We start from the raw sequence: 22,913 nt of genomic DNA, 5'->3' as shown, positions 1-22,913 counted from the left end.
AAATTAGTAAAGAAACTTCCCTTTGGATATATTAGGTTTCCCATATTCATTAAATTTCCTGAAGTCATAATTCGAAGAATGAAAGTAAAAATCATTTTTTTTCAATTCAATATAATGAAAGAAAATACGAACATTCCAAATATTCTAAGAGATTTACTATGTTGTATTCATTCACATTACCTGAGGACATTGACAGAATTTCATATACAAATTGGCATTCATATTTATATTTTTGTACATTCAATTGTATATATTTTTTTTTGTCATGCACACAACACACATCTAGGGGAAAATTATTATCCTGCGGTAATAATCTTAACATGTGTTGCTGCATAATATTGACAATGAAGATGATTGAAGGTGAATACATTTTTTCTTTTTTTTTTGTCATTTTTATTTTTTTTTTTACATCTCAAAAACTCTTCCGTAAAAAGTAAATAAAATGTAATATACATATTTGTAGATACTTTCAGGTATTAAATTGAAGAATGCTTGTCAACAAAAAGAATATGTCATTGTTGTGTTTGCTTTTATATTCGTACAGGGTGTACCAGAAAATGAAGATACACTTTTGTTTGCTGTTTTTTTTTAACACTTTTTTTTATTTCCAAAAAGACTGAGGTTCTTAGGCACATGCATAAAAGTGGCTCTGTTGTACTCTTCCCCAGATTGGCTTTTTGGGACCAATTATAGATTTTACTGTCTCTTCGAAAAAGTAACCCTTTCACCTAATTTTTTTTTTTATAAAAACTCTTTATTCTTGCTTTCTATCCCAAAATTCAACGTTTTCACCAAATTTCATTAGGGTGATCCATCATTTTTGTTTTCACTCAAAAAAACACCCTGTTAACCATGAAATTTGTATAGACACTTTAGATTCTTGTTTCTTATCTTAAAAATAACATAATTCCTGAATTTCAATAGGATACCACTAGTACTACTTTAGTATTGCACACTTTTCTAAATATACCAATATTTTCTCTACATTAAAAAAAAACACCCTTTCACATGAAAAAAATTTATAGATTTCTTTTATTCGTCATCCCCATGAGAAAGAGAACATATTTATTGAATTTCGTGAGGGTACCTTTTATACCATTGATGTTATTGGACTTATCGCGGATTTTCCCTATTTTCCCAAAAAAAACACCCTTTAACCTAAAATATTTGTAATATTTAAAATATTTGTATATACTTTTTGGGTTCTTGGTTTCTGTTATGAATGAAACATTTTTACCAATTTTCATTGGTGTAACAATTTTTTCCCAGTTTTTGTGGTACTAATTCCGAATTTCATCATTTCTTGAGAAAAAAAAAAAACACCCTTTCACTCAAGATAATTTTGTACTTTTTATAGATTCTTAATTCTTATACCAACCAAAACTTTTACACCAAGTTTTAAAAATTAATAAAATTCAAGTTAGTTGTTATGATACCTTTCTCACACACAACTTAACCTTTATAAAAAAACACCCTTTCACCAAAAATAATTTTAAGAACTTTATGAATCCTTTGCCCCTGCTTTATCTAATACCGTCATACCGAATTTCATCAGTGTAGCATGTTTTTCACATGGATTTTGGTTATATTTTATCTGTTGAAGTCAAAAAACAAGCAACCTTGTTTTTAATCTGCAATAACTTTTCTTAGATCAATCGTATTGACTTTATTTTTATGTCATTAGATTCAGCATCAAAAAATACCTTGAAAACATGTGTCATATGATGATATTCGACTAACAATTTTTTTCAATATATTTTTGACCTTCACCACCTCCCTCTTGTCCGCGAAAAAACACCCTTCCACTAAACATTTTTTTATAGACTTTTTTGTCCTTGGTTCTTATCCCAAAAGCAAGGGCATCAGAATACGTCACAGTCACAGTTAATTTTTGTCTGCGTTTTGCTGCTTTTCTCATGGTTCTAATGTATTATTGATTATAATTATTGTAAAAATAAATATTTTTTTAAAATAAACTTAACCCTTAAAAAAAATCCTTACCTCCTCTTAGTCATTTTAAATTAAATAAAACTTTGAGAAGATTACAAAAAGAGTACATACTTATACTCCATTGACCCTCTTAAATAAAAACATATAACAAACTTACATACATAGGTACATAATTTTATCTTCTTATGAAACAATGGGACATTCTTAAAATCGATCAATATTTTGTTTGTATATATATTTTAATATTTAAAAAAAATTTAATAAATGAAACAAAGGACTTTGTCCTTTTCAACAGAATACTAAAAGGGCTGTATATTGGCGATTTTAACTGAACAGCTATGTGCAAAGTCCTTTTAAGAGTCTTTTGTTGTTTTTGTTTTTTAATTTGGATGTTTCTAGAAATTTTTCTGAAAAATCCATTTGACTATTTTTTTAATAAAAAAAATGAAAGAATTTTTTTTTTTTTCTGTTTATCATTCTTTTTGAGAGTAGGTTTTTTCTGCTGTTGTTTTCAATATTAAAATGGGTTATTTTTCGTTTGGCTCTTTTGAACATTATTTTGTACGCTACGATAAGCACAAAAAAGGTTTCGCACTTTTTTTGTTGTTGTTTTGCATACATATACAATCCTCACACAATATCACAATTTAAAATGTTTTCAAGTCACTTAATGTGAGGGCTTGCAAAAAAAAAAAATGATAAAAGGATTTACCTTTTCCTTTTTAAATAAGGACCATTTGTATTCTTTTCGCGGTTGTTGTTGTTATTGCAGACAAAAAATCAAGAGAAAAAGAAATCAAATGTCGAAGAAAGAAAAAAAAAGAAGTCTTTCTTCTGTTTACCATTTACCTGATATTTTCATCACAAAATGGCTATGTTATGGGGTTCATATTCTATTTTCTTTTATATATTTTGTCTTGTTGTGGAGATTTTTATAATTTAAAAGAAAATGTAAGAGAATGATTATTTTCTTTGGCTTTAAGGATTTGGATAATAGTCGAAGAAAATTGTTTAATAAATCAACCCACTTAAAATTCACAATTCTGCTGAACTCTCATATTTTTAAAACATCTTTAAACATCTTTGTTGTCTCTCTCTCTAAAATATTTGTACTAATCAAAGTAAACTAAAATAACGCAAATTTTCGAAAATCTTTTTCTTGTTAACTTTTAGAGGACTAATCCCACGTCAATTCTCGAAAGTTCATTAGACTGAGAGCCTGTAGCAAGTATCAGGATGCTTAAGAAGACTTTGCTTTTAGCCATTTTAGTAAATTAATAAAATGGCTTTAGAATTTTACTAAATCAATTAAAATTTTGCGCCTTTGCCCTTAAAGTAATAAACAACTTTAAGATTTCACTAAATTTTTCTACTCAGTTTCTTAAGACATCTTAAGTTTTATTTTAATATTTTATTATTTGATCCTTACAACATCTCAACAGGCAAAGCCAATTAGTTTTCTTAGACCAATTCGCCATTCCAATTGCTATGACCAACCTAACGTCCATCAACAATGAAGAGATTTATAATAGTCCAGTGCATTTATGATGTTCATATATGGACGACCCAGCAGTTTGTACCACCCCCAAATTTTTTTTGCTCATTCGATAGAGCATTGGCTGAATATCATTACCCTGATTTTTCGCACTCGCAAAATTCACCTTTCAGCCGCCATCTTGGATTTTACTTTTCGTTGAATATCTCGATTTCTATTTATCCTACATAAAAGTTGTGTATACAAGAAACGTAGGCAATTAAATTTCGCGTCTTTTATGTTAAGAACACTTTTTCGATATTCTGACTATTAAAAAAGTTACAAGGCAAAAAAGTAAAAAAACCGAAAAAAATGACAATTTTAAAGTTTTGAGGACTTTTTATCAAAATAATGAAAAAACGTTCCGAAAAAAGATTATTCACCTTAAAATTCTCTACAATTCTGATATAATAACTTTTTTTTCTATCTCTATAAATACAAAAGTTATTAATACTTTTTTCTGTTAAAAATGCTCTTTTTTGTTTGTGTTTTTTATCTTTACTTTTTTCTTAAATTTTTTTTTACCAAATCTTGAATTTTAAATGATTAGTGAGTATTTTAAAGCTTTATGTTACAAGAGAAAATTCAGGACCTGCAATTTTTTTATATTTAAGTCTCTTCATTTCGTAAAAAAGGGGTATTTTTTAACAAAAAAGTATTAATAACTTTTGTATTTATAGAGATAGAAAAAAAAGTTGTATAGCAAAGTTGTAGAGAATTTTAAGATGAATAATCTTTTCTCGGAACGTTTTTTCATTATTTTGATAAAAAGTCCTCAAAACTTTAAAATTGTCATTTTTTTCGGTTTTTTTTTACTTTTTTGGCTTGTAACTTTTTTAATATTCAGAATATCGAAAAAGTGTTCTTAACATAAAAGACGCGAAATTTAATTGGCTACATTTCTTGTATGCACAACTTTTATGTAGGATAAAAAGAAATCGAGATATTCAACAAAAACTAAAATCCAAGATGGCGGTCGAAAGGTGAATTTCACGAGTGCGAAAAATCAGGGTAATAATATTCAGCCAATGCTCTATCGAATGAGCAAAAAAAATTTGGGGGTGGTACAAACTGCTGGGTCAAATTATAAATGCACTGGACTATAAGTAACACGAAAACAAAACAATTCATAAGAAGATTACCGAGAGATGGAATGAAAGAAGAAGGAAGCATTCAAAACGTCTCGTCGTCGTCACTCCATAATTCAAAGGCAACACCAAAGGCAAAGTTTTCCTCTTCCCAAGGATTTCTTGTTTTCCAAGGATTTCTCTCATGCCAGCAGTGTCTGTAGTGGTTTGTTGAAAGGATTAGTTGGTTTCACCACCCAAACCAATATCATGACGAACAAATCGCATTATATTGTGAAATGTGTTCCTTGAAAATCTTTTGTTTATTAAAAAGGAAAATAACTTTTATCGACATATATAGATAAATAACTTATTCACTTCCTAGTTCCTTGTTACATTTTCATTAAACCAAACCAAACATGCTGTCCAACTGAAACATTTGTATTACATACATTTTGGAGAGGTTAGAATTTCTGAGAAGTTTCTGAACCAAAGTGTAGTTACACGAATGTATAGTTTCCAATGAATAAGGTAACAATAAGGTTCTATATACACCCCCAACAACACTTTTGGTTTTATTTTGCTTATGACTTGATAATAATTACTGTGGGAAACTTTTGGTATCCAGAGGTGTGTGTCTTATGCTCACATCAATTATTGCATAACATTGGTTTTTGGACAAAATTATGTGTTATATAATTATTGTAATTAAACATTTTTATGTCTGAATGCATTGAAATTGACTGTATTGCAATTGACTGTTCGACGACGCCTTTGAGAGTAAAGTTTCTTACAAGGAAATTTAAACCTTGAATACCATTGGCATTCGCCTTTGTTGTGATTTCTAGCATTTATTTCTAGTATTTTTATTGAATGACAAACTAATAATAAGATGAGAAAAAGAAATCTCACAGATGGGAAATTCCACGCAAGTTGATCATTTGTAAGAAAAATAAAATGCACGACTGGGGTCGCACGTACTTGCTCTTGCAATTTGAAACACTTTTATGTTAGTTTACTTGTAGATTTTAAGAGCTGCCTCTATGTAAATTAAAAGAAATTTTGTTGATGTTGGGGAAGAGCTGACATTTAGGGCAAAATTTTGTTAAATAAAAAAAAAAATATTTTTTTATTTGACGTTTTTTGAAAAAAATAAAAATACAGTTTTATTGCAATATATATGAATATAACGTTTGCAAAGTTTGATCAAAATCGTTATAGCCGTTTTCGAGTTATTTGGTTTGAATTGAAAAATTTGTATGAGAGGTACACTTTCTAAGCGAGATATAAAAAAAAAAAAAACAAAAAAAAAAAAACAACTTTCAGAATTCCATAAAAATCATATGTACAAAATTTGAAGAAAATCCGTCCACCCGTTTAGGCTGTGGAAATGTGTACAGATGGACGTACAAACGCACAGACGCACGGACGGAATTGCGAGACCCACTTTTTTAGAGTTCTCCATCATCTTAATGTTGGTTTTGATCAAAACCTCAAATTTTTTTTCAACACGAAACCAATACTTGCCCCACAGAGCAAGTAAAAATTAAAGTGAACGTGTAAGAAATTAAATGAAGGCATTTAAATATTAACCTTTTACTTTAATAATTTCAAATTTGTTTAATTTTTTTTATAAATTTAGAAAAATGAGGAATTTTTTAGTAAAAAGTAGAAAAACCCTAATAAATGATTTATTGTGTAAATAATTCTAAAATATTTGAAATTTGAAGTTTTTACATTTTTCTTTTTGGGGTTTTCCAAAAGTTAACGTAGAAACGTAAACGGTAGATAGGGTAGGTAGAAAAAGTTATCAGAAAAATCGTAGCCATTGTTTAGGAATATAAAGATTTGTTTTAGTATACAAAACCAAATCGATCTAGTATTAATGGACTGTATAATTACTTACACAAAAGTCCTATTCAATTATATTTAGTGAACGTTAAAGAAATGTTTGCTCTCTATGAAAAGTTTTTTAATAATAAATACAAATATTGACAATTATTATTAAAAGAAAAAAAAATAGAAAATTAAAAATATATTAGGTAAAGTTAAAAATTTTAAGTTCAGAGTTTCATGTTTCTAGGAAAAACGTGTACTCTTTCTTCGGTAGTATTCATTGCTATTGATACTGACATCCATTGTGTGGTCCTTGTCATTAAAGGCCGCAACAGCCAAGTATTTTGTGAATTATAGGCATTCGAAAAAAAAATCGATAGTCTTTCATATGCCGTGTCTACAAATCTTAAGTTTATCAATTTTTATTTCTCTATGGAACCTTGAATAACCCTGATAACAATTGCATTCAAATCATCAGTTTTTAAGAAAATACCACTTTTTTGCCCAACTAAGTTCTCAAAAATTTTCGTACTTTTTATCGGAAATGGAGACCGTAAAAAACCGCTTACCCAAAACACTTTCGTAATAAACTTTTTTTTTTTAAAGGTTTAAAATTGATTTATACAAAACTATGATGTATTTGTTGTTGAATATGTATTGTAAAAATACGTTTTTTCATACAATGTCATACCCGTTACAAAAATATGTCACGAACGTTACATTTTTGAATTTTTATAAAAACATAGTTTTTTTTAAATAAATTTCCTTCAAATACAAGCTAACTGGAAACGTAATCAAATCATCTTTAATATTGAAAGTCACCGAAGCAGAATGAATCAATTTTCTAACGTCACACCCGTTACATTTAATATTAAGTGTTTGCGACGTTGAAAAAAGGTCAACAAAACGTAATTTTAAAAATATATTAACAACTAAATAGTAAATACGTTAGGATTTGAAGTTATAAAATATCTTATTAAGTGATAAGCACACATACCAGGAACAAAAAATGAAGTAATTGTGTCACACCCGTTGTCATAGAAATAAATTTTCCCTTCAGGCTCAACCCACATATATTAAATTTATTATACAAAACTACCAATTTTTCATATACATATGTAACTTATAATATTTTTGGAACCATACATATACAATATTTGAAATATAATTTTCAACCTGTAGGTACTCAAAAAAGTACAGGAAGCGTTACCGTGTAAATTAACTCTCAAAATAATTTCTTTCAAAAGAACGTTTAGCACCCATGACAAAATTTTGTTTGAACCGTGGAATATGTACACATTTTAATTTTATACAATTTGCATGTAAGGAAATTGGAAACATTAAATTAATTTTACAAAATGTCACACCCGTGCCAATTGAATGTTGCAACTTCATTTAACTGTTTACATCTTCATTTTATACATGAATTATAATTCATACTGCGGTTTTTACTTAACACCATAAAATAATTGAGATGTCTATTTTCTGTTTCTATTTAAAAAAATAAAGCCAAATTAAGTTCCATTTATTAGTGATAATTGTGTGGGGAAAATCAGTTTCGTTTAATTTCGACTCACTAGATAAATAAAACCTTAAGCCAATTTTGATGACCGGATCAATTTTAAACAATTACCTTCCACAAACAGAAATTTCCATTAAGCTATTATCGCGGTCCTTACCACAAAACCCACATATTTTGAATTTCTTTTTTTTCGAGCACCATACATCTGCACTTTGATGTTGCATTTTCCTGGAAAATCCACACCACTTTACTAAGCTTTCAATAGTATGTAGGTACCATACCAACCATCAGGATTACCAATGGTTTTGAAAATTCCCTGCAGTAAATTAAACATCTTTTACCTTTGAGTTGGTATTTGGTGATGGTGTGGTAGTGCTATAGCTCGGACACTCTCCACTCACTCGATGCTCACATTTCAAATGGTCGTTAAGCTTGTGGTTCTTCTTTAAATTAAAAGCATACTTTACATTTACGGTTTGGGCGATCAGGTGATAAACAACATGAATGTGGAAAATACAAAACGCCTCCAAGGCAAATAGGGATCACACTTCAATAAATTTGTAACAAAAGGTTCTCCGATTAATACGGTGAAATATTTTTTTGTGAAGAGAAAATCAATTGGGTTTCCTGGATAAATTTGTAAGGAAAGGAATTTTTCGAAATCAGAAAATGGAATGCTAACGCAAGCACGTATCTTAGGAAATATTCTCATTGCTATGCCAGGAGAATGTTTAGCACAATTCAATTATCTTCCTCGAACCATCGATATTCACATCCACATTTAAATCGAAACAAATGATTCTTGTTTGAGACAGAAAAAAAAAGAACATTGCAGACGAGCATCATTCCTTTTGGAGATAAGAAATAAAAAGTTAGAGAAGATGAGGAAAATATTCCTAGTCTTAATCTTTTTCTTGGATAGAAAAAAAACAAAAAAATCCTTTTTTCAGAGAAGAAAAAATTAAGATCCAAGAAAGATATCTATTTAAATGATTTTGTTGTTGTTGGGGCGGAGTAGATTCTTATTTTCTTGTTGTCCTTTTTGTTTTTCTTTTATTTTTATTATGCGGATGAGCGATTTCGCGAAAATCTGGGATTGCAATCGAGTTAAATCTAATACAAAAAAATTCTTTTGAAGAAAATTATTTGACAAATAAAGATAAAACCTTTGCCCCCAGGCAGGGTTTTTGGTTTAGACTTTAAAATCTAATAACTTAAAGGCATACTACTATCCATTACACACAAAGCAAAACTTTGTGATAGACAAAGAATGACCCATCGGAAAATCCAGGAAAGAAAACAAGATAAATTGATAAAATTGATTGAGGGTTACAAATTGGTAACATCTATTAGCCGCATGACATACTGCAGACACCTTAGGTGAAAGAATTCATTACTAGAGGATTGACATGAATAATGATGGTGATAAAGTTAAAGAAATCATCTATTATAGTTTTTTGTTGGTTGTGTAATTGTCCAAGCAGTGGCCAACGGGCTAACTTCTTGCATCTTAAGGTTAGAGGTTCAAATTAGTGTAAAATGAAAGATCAATTAATACTTCAATTCAAAATGGGGTAGTCACTGTACTTTTAAATATGAATTAGCTTTTTTTTAGGAAGTCTTTGAAACAAAACAATTCTTCGGCATTTTATTCTTCTTTACTTTTTCGTAAGTAAATGGAGAGTGTAAATAGAGAGTAAATGAAATAGGTATTTAAAAAACCAAAACAAGTTTAAAATAGCTTATCCTCTTTACTAAAGTATAACGTACCCCGATACCTTAATTTGTACACATAGCAAAATATAAATAGACCAAAGGCCTATTTCACAGCTTACTACATCAGTTACATCAACGACTTTAAATTCAGAAGGTGTCATTTTCTGCATTTCACAAGTTAAAAAAGGGACTGCTTTAATTCTTTATTAAAATTAGTATGTTTTTTGCTGTTATAAGTATCCACAGAGGCGTACATACCATTTGGGCAGCCGAGCCCCCAACGGATGCCAGGGCTTCACGAGAAATTATTTATGTACATATATAGTTAAGAAACCTGTCTAATTAAATAAAATATAATTCAGCAACCAGATCTCAAAGAAACTTTGGGGTGTCATTTATGAATTAAGCTTAAAGAGACTTTTCTTTTGATGTCTCACTCGATGCATTTGGAGAAATTTTTTTTAAATAGGTACATTTTTTACAGCAAGTGGTCAATCTTGATTTTTTTTCGAAAATCCAAAAAAATACATATGTATTTTATTTTACATCACTGGGAACTAATATCTGTAAGTCTCCGAATGTAAGAAAAAAAAAATCTATATATCGAATCAAATAGCTCAGTTACCGGACCGCAAAAAAAAATTTTAGTTTTCAGTAATGAATATATCTCAAAAAAACCTTCGTTTTGATGTCTCACTCGATGAATTTGAAGGAATTTTTTAAAATTTCTTTTTTTTTCGGCAAGAGGGTAATTTTTTTTTCGGAATAAAAAAAAAAAAAAATATATACATATGTATATAATTTTTTTTACGTGAGTAACCATATCCTTAATACATGCAGAAAAAATTTAACTGAATGCTTGACTGCATGTTTCTGTAGAAACTTTATGACTATATCTTAAATACTTATAGATATTAAATTGTTTTTGTTTTGTCTTATTCTACACTTTTATAATTCTTCAAAAAATTAACACTTTTTTTTCGAGAAAAACAATCTATGTGAATTGAAGCAGATTTCCAAAACAGTTGCTTTAGCAATTATCTTTATAAAGTTTACCAAAAGATTAAGTTTTAAGATAGGTCCTTTTTTAATACCCAGCTACAACTACCTGAGATCAAACAGAAATATTTAGACAAAAAAAATATATTTTCAATTATTATTAAATATTACTGGATTAATTAAAAAAAAAAAAAACATCACAAAAGGTACACTGTGGCGTATACGCACCAATATTGAAGAATCTTCTCCAACTGGTTAGTAACATCAAACAAAGAGTCATTCAAAAGAAAACACAAGTATGATCATTAATCATTAAACGTTAAACCATTATATTTTGCTTTTAAAAGATTTTCTATAGAATTCTTTCCAAATTACAAAGACACAATTCATATTTTGGCTTTTTTTTATAATTTAGTAAAGGGAAAATAAATTTGTGTATAGATGAAAAAAATCATATGAAAAAAAAACAAGGAAACCATTTCGAAAAATAAAACCCAGGAAAAAGTTACCCTTGATAAAAGGGAAATACGCTTATCAAATTGGCTGTCTGTCATAAAGAATAAAATCGATTAGCATCTTTTCAGTGAAATATCTTTTCAGCTGTAAACTCGTACTCAACCGAAATGTATTTATTTTACTATTTTTTTTGTCTATTTTTTCCATGGGTAAATAGGTACTAGGTACTAAAATATACATTTTATAAAATCTTATTCAATTCTTGGAAATAAGACTTAAACATTTTATTTTCAATAAATTTAATGTTTCACAGTAAATAACATAATGCTTCAAAACATCGTTGCAAAAGTTCCATAGAAATAAAAAAGATTTAAATATGATAAGTAGCATTGGACTGGTTGGTAAGACGTAAGAGTTATGTTAGTTTTCAGAAATTTAACAAGTTGTTCACTCGAATACTTTTCTTAGAACACCCCTAAACGAAAATGCAAGAGCAAGTTAAAATAGTATGGTTAATATAGGAGTCACCGAAGAGTCTTTGTTTCATGTTCAATATTGAAGAAAAATTTGATGAAGACATCGCGAAAAATAGTTGTTCGTATGCTGGCCATTGATATTTTATATTTTTCAGAAGTAGTTTAGAATAGAATTCAAGCATATACAAAGACAATTATGATCTATCTTAGTTTTCAGACAGAATGAAAGGAAAGGAATGCATTTAAAATTTATTTCTTTTTTATTACTATGTATTTTTATGTGTACATTAACTTAAAGATAAACTTTGAAATAAAAATAAAAAAGATAAGTACAAAGAACGATGTGGACAAAGATAATCATTTTTATTTTTAAATTATATTCAACATCCATTATTCTTAAAGCACTTTAATGCATTTTTACGACATCCATGAAGAATTATAAAGTTAAAGAGGCACAAAAGTATATTGATATTTAGAAAAACCATTAAAAGCATCAACAACATCACGTACATTTATGCACATCACAAAAGAAGTAACAAAATTCACAAGAACAAAATTAAAGTCAACAAGACACATTTCATAAATAAATATTCATAGCAAAGAATTGCCAATATACACACAACAATTTATAAGAAACACAATTTTTACAGGAAACCACATTCAACATCCGCGTGACAACAAATCCAAAAAAAAAAAAAAATTATATCGAAGATCGAATTGAAGAAAATACAAAATGAAATGTTTTTTAATCTGGAATTTCACTTGAAATCTCACCCTAAAATCAATTCCAACGGTTGATATGAAATTGCCTGAAAGAAAAGTCCCATCCCGGAATCTCACCAAAAGACATGTCTTTCCGACACCCGAATCACCAAGGAGCATCACCTGTTGAGTTTAAGTTATAAAAGAAATTGATTTTTTTTTACTTTTTTTTTTTGTTTTCAATTTTATTCTTTATTTGGGGGGGAATTTTTTGTGAACGCTTGTTTTTTTTTGTAAGAAGGACACATACACATTTTTTTTACGTTAATTCAGAACTTTTAGGTTGACAACAAAAAAATTGTTTGTACAAACCACACATTCAATTCTATGGTTTTCACACTAAAATACACACCCTACGCAATTACACATTGGATTACCTGGGTCTTTTAGAGAAAATGACTGGAAAATTGGATTTTGACTGACATAATTTGCATAACAAACAATTTTTGATAATAAAAAAAGAAAAAGTGGAATGATGATGATTACTGGGAAATTTATTCAAATCTTTCATTCCAAAGAGAGGCTCATTCACACGAATACTTTGTCTTACTTTATAATAAATACACATAAACACATTTCAGGTAAAGATTTTCTATTGAATTTCATTGCAAATTCAGATTAGAACGTGATAGTGTTAAATGTCTAGACTCGAGACATATTTTGCTACAGCCGAGATATGGGTCGGTCGTTGGCGTTATTTTAGTTGAAAAAAGTCTTTATTCAAATTTTCAATCGATCCAAAATGGATATTCAACCTTTTGTGGGAGATTCACCTTTTAATAAGTTTAGCGTGAAATTATTTTTGAATTTCAATTAGGCATATTGACCCTAAGAAGAAGAAAGTTTTCTTTTTTAAAATTACCTCAACCTCTCTTGTAAAAGGTTAAAAAAGTTTAAATCTCTTCCTTTGTTAAGTGAAAAAAATACATTTTGAAGGAAATCAGTAAGCATTAGTGCCATCATATTTATATAGACGTTTTTTGGTGTTCAAAGGTAGATACATATTTAATGGACAAGCGTACATAGGTTTTTTTTTTCAAAACCAACCACTCTCTAGCAACTCCTACACAGAGAAAGAAGACCATCTGAAAACAAGTGGATTCTGTATTAAATTAAGCGGATTTCTGCATGTTTTTGTTTTTGCCAAGATAACTTTCGTCTTAAAATAAGCGGAAAAATCTTCTTAATTTCTTGAATTGTGCTAATTTACAAGAAATCCACTTAATTTAAGATGGAAATCTTCTTATTCATGTGTGGAGAAATTTTTATAAAAAAAAAAACTGCCAGCCACTGTTGATCGATCCTTCCCTTGGCTCACTAGGCGAGTGATTTAGCCATCAGACATTTTGATTGTTGGAAATTGGTAGGTACGGTAAACTTAAACTAAAGCTAAAGGTGGAAAGTTTTGAGTTTGAGTTGAGTGCCTCACCATAATCCGCATCAAGGCTAAATTTGTCAACATAAGCTTAATTTGCGAGGAGAAGAAACACGATATCACCAAAAACAATTTCTACGGGCTCCTCGAAGAAACGTACAGGAACGAATAAGCTAGGAAGCAAAATTGCCAAGCTAGGAAGAGAAGGCTTTCTTAGTTCCCAATTCTTTCATCTCAACATTAATAAAGGGCCATGGAAATCTCTTCTGCAATCTGAACAAAAGCGATGATAGAACTAGCCCCGCCAAAAGGTAGATTGCTCCATTCAATTAGGTAAGACAACGAAGACCAATAGTTTCGTGGCTTCGACCTGGACCCATTATCTATAACTTAGGCGATAACTATTAGTAGGTATAGTTAAAAAAATTTAAGATTTATTTCTCATTTATCGATTCTGGGAAAAATTTAGTTTCTGTAACACCATGCAATAACATCCATTTTCAATGGAATTTTCACTGGAAGTCGAAGTTGCAAAAGTTGAAATATGAAAAGATTTTTTTTTCTCGCTACCAAATATCAGTTCGTCTGTATTTTTTTTTTAACCAAAATTTAAGAGTTCTGCATCATTTTTTGTAAGTTTTCCGTAGGAAAAGGACCCTAACCTACTCGCCAAGCATTCAACAAGTGATACAATTTGACGTTTAAAATGATAAAGCCCGCAAAATCCAACTTCAGCATTGTCTGTCCGATCGTTAAGAGAGAGACCTTCTGGAAGATGGAGAACGCTAGCTGCTCTGTCGGCAAAGGGTCCGCAAAGATTTTATTCAAGGTCACGCGCTGTCATTTTTGTATCATCATCCTTGCACGAATAATACAGTACTTTAACGTCAACACGAAAAACACCATCTTTCAAAAGTCTTCCACAGCTTCACAGAGAAGAATACCACTTAAAACTAAGCTCTGGAAGACTTTTATTTGAAATTAAGTGGATTTCCGCTTAATTTAAGACGGAAATCTTATTGGCCAAAAACCATGCAGAAATCTACTTAATTTTAAGTGGTATTTATCTCCGTGTGCTTGCATATGCCGATGATATTGACCTTATCGGAAAACATAGCGTGATGTCAGTGGCGTTTTTTTAAGCATTGAAGAAAAAAGTAGCCAAAATTAGTTTAACAGTCAATTAGTCAAAAAAGGACACTCAATATGAATGTATTTGACAAAACGTCACCATCATAACCAACAAAACTTTTAGGTAGTAAAAGACTTGGATGTGAATACAGACAAAAACACTAACGCTGAAATCAAACGAAAGTTTACTCTTCCCAACCTAACCTAACCGTTGCTCCTTTGTTTTGAGAAGGTAATTGACCAAAAAAGTTTTCTCTCGAGCAAATAAAATGTCCCTGTACAATATAGTACAATAATCCTATTATCCCAGTCCAGCTCCTGTTGCATGGTGTAGCCACATGTAGCATGTATTAACTTATGAGAAATGGCACATAAATGTTGAAGCATAAACATTATTATGCATTTGTCTGCAAGCTATTCTACCTTACATTTGAAGTCAAAAAAGTCATTTCTTTTGTAGTTTAACTTTCAAAAGAAGATTATCAAAGCCAACTCAAAAGTCTTCCAACCTAAAATACTGCGATGTCTTTAGGCTTTTCTTAAATTTTGTGTATAAATTATCCTTTATATGCAAATAAGGACAGCTAATTAAAATGCTAATTTAAATAATTAAATGCCAAAGCAACCACTCCAAAATAAAACGGTAGTTGAATATTTCAAAATAGCTTTTATTTTATACAACAAAATTCCTATCCCACTCCTACAAACCCATCATACTTTTGCAAAACTCTTCTTTGAATTTACCCAAAGCGTTTTATTTTTTAGCACACTTCTTCTTGATGGGTGGCAAATAAGAGAGAAATTCTTTTCTTTTTTTCCTTTAGTCTTAAAAGTTAAATGAGTCAGGATCAGGAGTCATCGTTTTATCTTATATACATACATATTTATCCTCAGAGTTTTCTTCCTGCCTATATTCTGGGTATCTGTTTAACATGAGGTTGAATTGAATTAGTTTCCTTACCACAAAACGTGCAAAGATTTACAAGGCTCTGCTCTTGTTTCTCAAACCCAAACCTCAGACTTTGTATTGAATTCATGAACAGTAGGGAAAATATTTTCAAAATTGAGTTAAGAGTATGTAAAGGAATATTAAGGGTGGCAAAGTGTGATTTTTTGGTGTTTTCTTCTTGTAATGAAGTCTTCAAACTTGTATACTGCTGTGGCTGTGCCTTTAATTATAATAAATTCATGGTAACTAAACACTATGATTAGGTGTGGGTACAAAACACTTTTCTTTTAAGGTGTATTTTTTAAAAAGTCAAAACGAGGTAAATAGAATAAATTTAGTTTTTGAGATAATAAGAGGGATAAGAAAAAGTAAGACACGTTTTACACTTTCCTTTCGGTTTCAAGTGATGATAGAAATCAATGGCTCCTGGAAAACAGAATTTGTTTTCGTTAATCTTTCAAGAAGTTACATACGAAAATAGTGAACCAGTGAAAAATTCGAAATTGTTCGAACTTCTGAGTGTTAAGCTGTCAGAAAAATGGAAAGTATCTGAAGCCTGAAATCGCTCGCTGACTTCGTTTTAATTTCTTCGTTTCAATTCCCGTAAAGTAGAAACCTACTGAATATTGTTTGCCGGTTTGAATCTTGCACTTTCAAAAAAAGTCAAAATCCGACTCGACAGTAGTTATATGGCGATCGAATTTTTGCCGTAACGAAACGATTTCGGTACTTTTCATTTCATTTTTACGGCACTGACAGTAGTCCAAAATTTAGACGCCAGTTTTTTTTTTCATTTTTGACTGTTTTGTAGGGGAATGATAGACGTACTTTTTTTGAAAGTTTCAGACGATAGATTGTCAGCGCATTTTTGGCTGCTTTGGGTCAAAACTTGGTACCTTAATAAAAACAAAATTGGCTTATCCAGAATTTGTTAAGGCGAAATTATCGCTGAAGTTTTATAGATTCATTTTAACAGCGCTAAAACAGTGTTAAAACTTCAGACGACATTTATTTCGAACGTATCTGACTCTTTTGGCCCAACTCCGTCATAACGGCAGAGAAAATGGACTTTAAAATTGCGAACTGTTTTTGAAAATCGTATCATTTGACAAAAATCCAAAATTTCATAGGGAAATCGGAAATATTGGAAATCGGTTCATTTTTACGGTAGCATGGAGGAGCCCAATCTTTAACACTTCAGTTTTAAGCGCATTTTTGAGCTTACTGTAACGGAAAATAAAAATAAATAAAAAGAAAAAACAAAAACTGGTTTATTTAGTCTTCGCTTACTTTTTTTTTGAAACTCGGTTCACTTTACGGTTAAGGTGGATGTCCAAACTGCAACGCATATACCTTTTGAAGGGCAAAATTCCTCACTGACTGGCATACTTGTACTAGAAATAATTTAAAAATGTAGGTATATGATTTAAAAGAAATTGGCAATTTTTGAAAACCAATCATTGGAAACCATTTTAAAACCAATTAGGGATTATTTTAGCCCTAAGAATAACAAGTTTTATTAACTTCAAAGTTGTGATACATAGTTCTTTTTTTTTTCATTAGCCTTTTTAAAGAGTTAAAATGATGAAAGTCTGAAAAATTGTTTAATGTTTTTCTGATTTTTTACAATGTTGCCTTCGATTCCGAAAACTTAGGATGCTCATTAAGGTGCAGGGAAATAATTCCACGGGAATCTGCTCCACATGGGAATTTATTCCACCTTATGTGGGAATCTGTTCCACTTTTTGAAGTGGAATAAATTCCCGCCCAGAGTGAGAATTTATTACACTTTTAATTGGGAAATAACTTCACCTTCAATTTTGGTGATTTATTTCTTGTCATTTTGTAAAATGATTTTACTTTATGTTTGTATTGTATATGCCATCTGGAAAAAAGCTGCGTTTTTGCGGAAATGGATAGTACGTTCAGTTTATAAACCATTTTCATGGCATACAAAATAGTAGAGTCCTTCCAATTCGATCTGGGAAAATATAATATATTTCTATTGTAAGTTTCAGAAACATAGCTATATCTTGGATCGTGTCAACTGGTACATATTAGCTACTTACATGCTCTTCATACAAAAACTGATCAAAAATTTAAAAAAACAGTAGTGTCGCTTATAAGTAGGTAGTCTAAAGTCGACTTTGATTTTTTATGTTTCAAATCAAAGTAAGACATAGCAAAACAATAATTTACGGAAAAGAGGAAGAAGCAGTTCCAATCTTTGACCTTAATTTGATATTCGTATCACAATTCACTTTAATTATTTAATTCTTTTGAATTTGTTTTTACCTTCAAAAAACACTAAAAAGTGCCGATACGATAATCATCCGCAAATGACTTCGTACTAGGTGAAAATTGACCCCAGCGCGTGCGGTATCTGGGGGGGTAAGAGGCGTGGGGATTTTTTTAAAAGATTTCTTTCAAGTCTCATAGTTTTTAGTTCGTGTGATTTGAAGAAATATCTTACAAACAAAGCGGACAAATATGATAACTTAATGATCAAAAACATATCAACCCCTCTTGTAATAATTGGTTGAAAGCGAAGCGGAAAAAAATTTGTTGACATGAGAATCTACTCAAATTTCACAACCGAAACGCGAAGCGAAAAAAAATTTTGACCACGGGAGAATCAATTTTGAGGTGTGAAAATAAAAATTCGCGCGAATTTTTATTTTCACACCTCAAAATTGATTCTCCCGTGGTCAAAATTTTTTTTCGCTTCGCGTTTCGGTTGTGAAATTTGAGTAGATTCTCATGTCAACAAATTTTTTTCCGTTTCACTTCTAATGTTGGCCTCATTTTACTTGGCGTTATTTCATAGCATCATTATCCATATAATTGCTTATATCCACAAGATGTAGTTACATAATTAAGAATTCCGTCCAAGCAACTTCAATTGAAAGAAAAACTCTATAATCGTTTGTTTTGAAAAAAGAATCCAACGTCGTTTTATAAAAATAAAATATTTTGGTAAAACTAAACCTTCTATTTCCATATACATAAAAATATTGCTTAATATGAATTCAAATGGTTCTTAAAATATTCAGAAATCAATCTATTTTCTACAGTTTTGGTGGGTAATAATTCCACACAAAAATTGGTGTAGTAAATTCCCTTCCACGGTGAGAATTTATTCCACTTCAAAAAGTGTAATAGATTCCCACTTGAAGTGGAATAAATTCCCATGTGGAGCAGATTCCCGTGGAATTATTTCCCTGCACCGCTCATTAAACCACAATTGTGCCAGAAATCAAATCTAATCGATTTGACGTACAGTCTTCTTATATCAATTTGACAAAGTTAAACTATTACCCAAGCGTTATTCTGGGATTGCATTTTTTGGGATGAATTTGTATTATATTTTATATTCATAAATAATTGAAGTTTGGCTCAACCCTTAAATCCAGTAAACGAAGAAAAATAAGCTCCAGACAGGAGATGGGTGGAAGGTTCCCCTTTTCTGCCATTTCGAAAAATTTTTAGAAAATTACAGAAAATCATGTTTTTGAAAGTATCTAACTGTGTTCTTGACATGGTAAAATGGCCATCAAAAAACCCTTTTCGATTAAGAGTATAATCTCTTCAACAAGTCTTTAAAGGATTCCTGTTATTTATCAGATCAATATTATTGATATTTCTTGTCATTTTTGTTATAAAACAGACAGAAAGGTTCTCATTCCGCAATGACACGTGTTGTCTTGTATATTTATTCTGTAGGTATTCTTATGAATACATTGTATATTAACCCATCACATCATCTTTAATACCGAAAAAAAAATGTCAGATACAAAAATTCAATTGTCAAATATCTCTCAGGCTTTATTTCCTCCTCCGCCACTTTTATATTATTCAAACCATTTCCACATCAAACCAACAAAAAAAAAACACCAACCAACATCCTGTCGCATTCAAAATATCTCAACCATATAACCAAAACCCACATCGTTTCAAACATAAAATGGCTCAAGTTCATACGACCATATCCTTATCAAATCAAAGTTGATGTAACCGAATAAAAGCAGAGCCATTTGTACTCCTCTCTTTTCTTGGATCCTTGAAGGTAAAACCGAAAACGACGTTTCCTTTTCAGTTGTTGTCGGGAGATTTATGTATTCAGAGGGATGCTCTATTATTAAAAACCCTTTTCGCAAATCAACTTAACCTGTTTACAGGATATAAAAGACAAAACGTGACTTTTATCCAAAGTGAAGCTGTGTATTGTTTCGAAAGGATATATCAGCACTCCGAGTCTCCCACGTCAACAGGATACAACACACACAAATGATCATTCATATGGCCATTCACACCCTTAAAATCATCATCACATCAACATCATCATCATCCACAAAAACCACACATACACAAACAAACACAAAACAATACAAAGACATTATAATCACCTTGCCAAAGATATCATAAATCTCGTTACTACTACTCCGGCTGGGTTTTCTCGAGAGCTGGCGTGTATTGGATTCATTGCAGGTTGTTCCAGCCGCACTGGCACCACCGCCACCATGGGGTGGGTCTTCTAATCCATTGTCGATGCCATTGACCCGTTCCAGGGTTTTTGGTGACACTTGACCCGGACAGACATTCTGCCATGTGGGTTTCACCAATGACTCCCGGCGGTGTAGTTCCTTGGTGACGGGTGAAGATGGTCCAGCCGATGGATTACTCGTACCACCAGTAGCACCATGTGAAGGACTGTAGTTGTTTAAGTTCGGTGAACCTTGATTTATTGAGAAACTGTGAATTGATTGACGTCGCATGGTGTTGTTTTTTATTCTCGTCGACAGATGGCAGCATATGTGTTTCGATTCAAATTCAATCTGTTTTGCATATGCACAGAGTTTCTTTTTTTTCGGTTAAATGGTCCTCTGATCTGAATATATTTGGTTCACGACTGACGAAAGGAAAAAGGTTTTTTTTTTCCAACTTCTAGGAAGAGGAAAAGTTTTATGGAGCTCAAATTGTCGTCGTTGTTATGTGAAATTTGGATTGAAGATAGATTTGCCGCTCTAAGGTCGTGTTTTCTTTCACAATTTGGGCAATTTAAAGCTGGAAAGTAAAATTTATCTTGTTATTTTTTTTTTTTTTCTTAATTTATAAAGTTATCCATGCAAGCTGTCATTTTGCTGAATGGATAAATGGCACACATGGGGACTCCTTGACAACGTTTTGAGAAATAAAATATTCCTTGCCTGAGCAGGTTTACAAACCAAAGAACTAAATCTTGCAGTACGAGTTATTAAAATTTACTAACAAAAATTTCTGAGTCGTTTAACTAAGGAACATTTTACTTTTTGTAAATGCAAAGGCTGGTTTTAAGTCATTCACATAATTTGAAAAGGTTAATTTAATTACCATTTTCTATGTATATAAAAAGGTGATCAATCAATTCTTGAATTGAGATTATTTGATGAATTTTTAAGTCAATCTTATATTGAAGAAAAACTTGCCAAATAAATAATTTTTTTTTTAAGAAATCGAAAAATTTTGCTACAACTTGAGTTTAATCAATCGGCTTTCTTCCCTTAAAAATAAAGTTACAATATGAACTCATTTTTCCAAAAAAGACAAATATATTCCATCATTATAATACTTCAGCTTTCTGCTTCCACTTCCATCAACTTTTTTTATGGCATCAATTTACCTGGTGTCACACAGTTAAGAACTTTTTGTTTTAAGAACTCAAGCAGATTGAAAGTTGTTTTTTCTTTTCCTTCTGTGGTGTAAATCAATAAAACAAAAAGTCACACAGTGTTTTTTTTTTCTTTGAAACTTTATACATTGCTTAATTGATCTTAAGGTACATTATTGGTTTTATGAAAACAATGAGGTATTTTTATAAATTATTTAAAGCTTAAGAGGTGTTTGGTATTTCTTTATAAAGAATCAAGCTCAGTAAAAATCTATTGTTGGTTATTTTTACCCAAACTCCAAGGAAATTTAAATACAAAAAATATGTTCAGAAACTAAAATTGCGGTTGTTGATAACTTTTTCTTCTAGAGGGTGTCATATTGGAAGATCTTACAAAGCCTATAACCAACAGACAATCAAGACTCTTCTTACGATAAATCATTTTTGAAATTACGATAAGTAGTTTAAAAGTTATGAGAGAACATATACGTACCCATAAACTGGTAAAATAGCAGTTCTAAAATATTAACACTCAACAAATCCTCTGTCTTAAAGAAGTAAGTACGTGCGACAACGTCGTGATATTTCACTCGTCTTTTTTTATCTTACTTCCCAGTAATAATAAGTAAGATAAACGAACTAAAAGCTAACAAAGTTTATTATAACAGCAAACAATCCAGGTGAGATAGAAAGTCTTTAATTCTCGATGATAAATAAAATTTAATGAAGAAAAACACACTCCCTTCCATAGTGTATGCCATATCTATAAGATTAGAGTAAATGTATCATTTTTATTGACTGTTTCCATTGTCTCTGGTAAACTAAATCAATCGATTTTTATAAATTCGACAGTAATTCCAGATAAATCATCTAAATCGGCAATCCAGACAGCGTGAGTTCAATAAAAATCTATACCAATATTTTATGTCTACCTTAGCATGAAATATACCAACAACAAAAAAATGGCAAACAATGAACTTCGAAATAAGGTTTAGGCGTAGGTTTACCCAAAAGACTGTTTAGGGGAAAATGAGGTGATGCCTATTCCGATAAAATTTAATGGAAAAAATTGATTTTGATTTTTTGGCCTTTGGAGATTTAAAAACCAGTGAAGTCCTGAAAATTCAAACCTTCAATTGCAGTTAGCTTCCTTAAACTTGGATATGAAATGAAGTGTTATGAGTAAATTGTAAAAGGTTCTTCCCTTCCTCCTTATCAAAATGACCCCATTATACCCTAACTTTCATGGGAAATCATTTATTCGCAACAAGTAATAAGGTGTTCTTGTCCCTCTGACAAACCCAATTAAATTCTGACATTGATCCAGAAAAAAAAAAATCAAACAACTTTCCTCCCTTGGAACCGTTTTGCAAAAAGAAAAAAAAACAGTTGTATAAGATTTTGAAGGTTTTTGATGATGAGTAAGCTCCCAGCTACATATAATTGATATTATCCATCGTGTCGCGACGACAGACAAGTAGAACGAGAAAAGA

General features: G+C 30.7%; 1 protein-coding gene across 3 annotated transcripts in view; it reads right to left on the bottom strand.

The window, feature by feature from the left end:
* The window catches only part of LOC129911434 (ras-related protein Rab-37), an 83,412-nt gene that overhangs the window by 5,596 nt on the left and 54,903 nt on the right, over window positions 1–22,913 (bottom strand). The window contains exons 2-3 of one of the 3 annotated variants that reach the window (XM_055989242.1): window positions 20,180–20,837; window positions 12,331–12,441 (exon numbers count right to left, since the gene is read on the bottom strand). The exons of 1 other annotated variant lie outside the window; for it this stretch is intronic. In XM_055989242.1, the coding sequence (XP_055845217.1) occupies window positions 12,331–12,441; window positions 20,180–20,548 (480 nt within the window). In that variant the 5' untranslated portion in view covers window positions 20,549–20,837. The remainder of the gene's footprint in view (window positions 1–12,330; window positions 12,442–20,179; window positions 20,838–22,913) is intronic. One more of the 3 variants, XM_055989243.1, reaches the window with a different exon arrangement.

Source organism: Episyrphus balteatus, chromosome 2 (genome assembly GCF_945859705.1).
Source record: "Episyrphus balteatus chromosome 2, idEpiBalt1.1, whole genome shotgun sequence".
Classification (NCBI taxonomy): Eukaryota; Metazoa; Arthropoda; class Insecta; order Diptera; family Syrphidae; genus Episyrphus; species Episyrphus balteatus.
The sequence above is the reverse complement of the archived record's forward strand: the minus strand, read 5'-3'. Positions and strand labels throughout refer to the sequence as shown.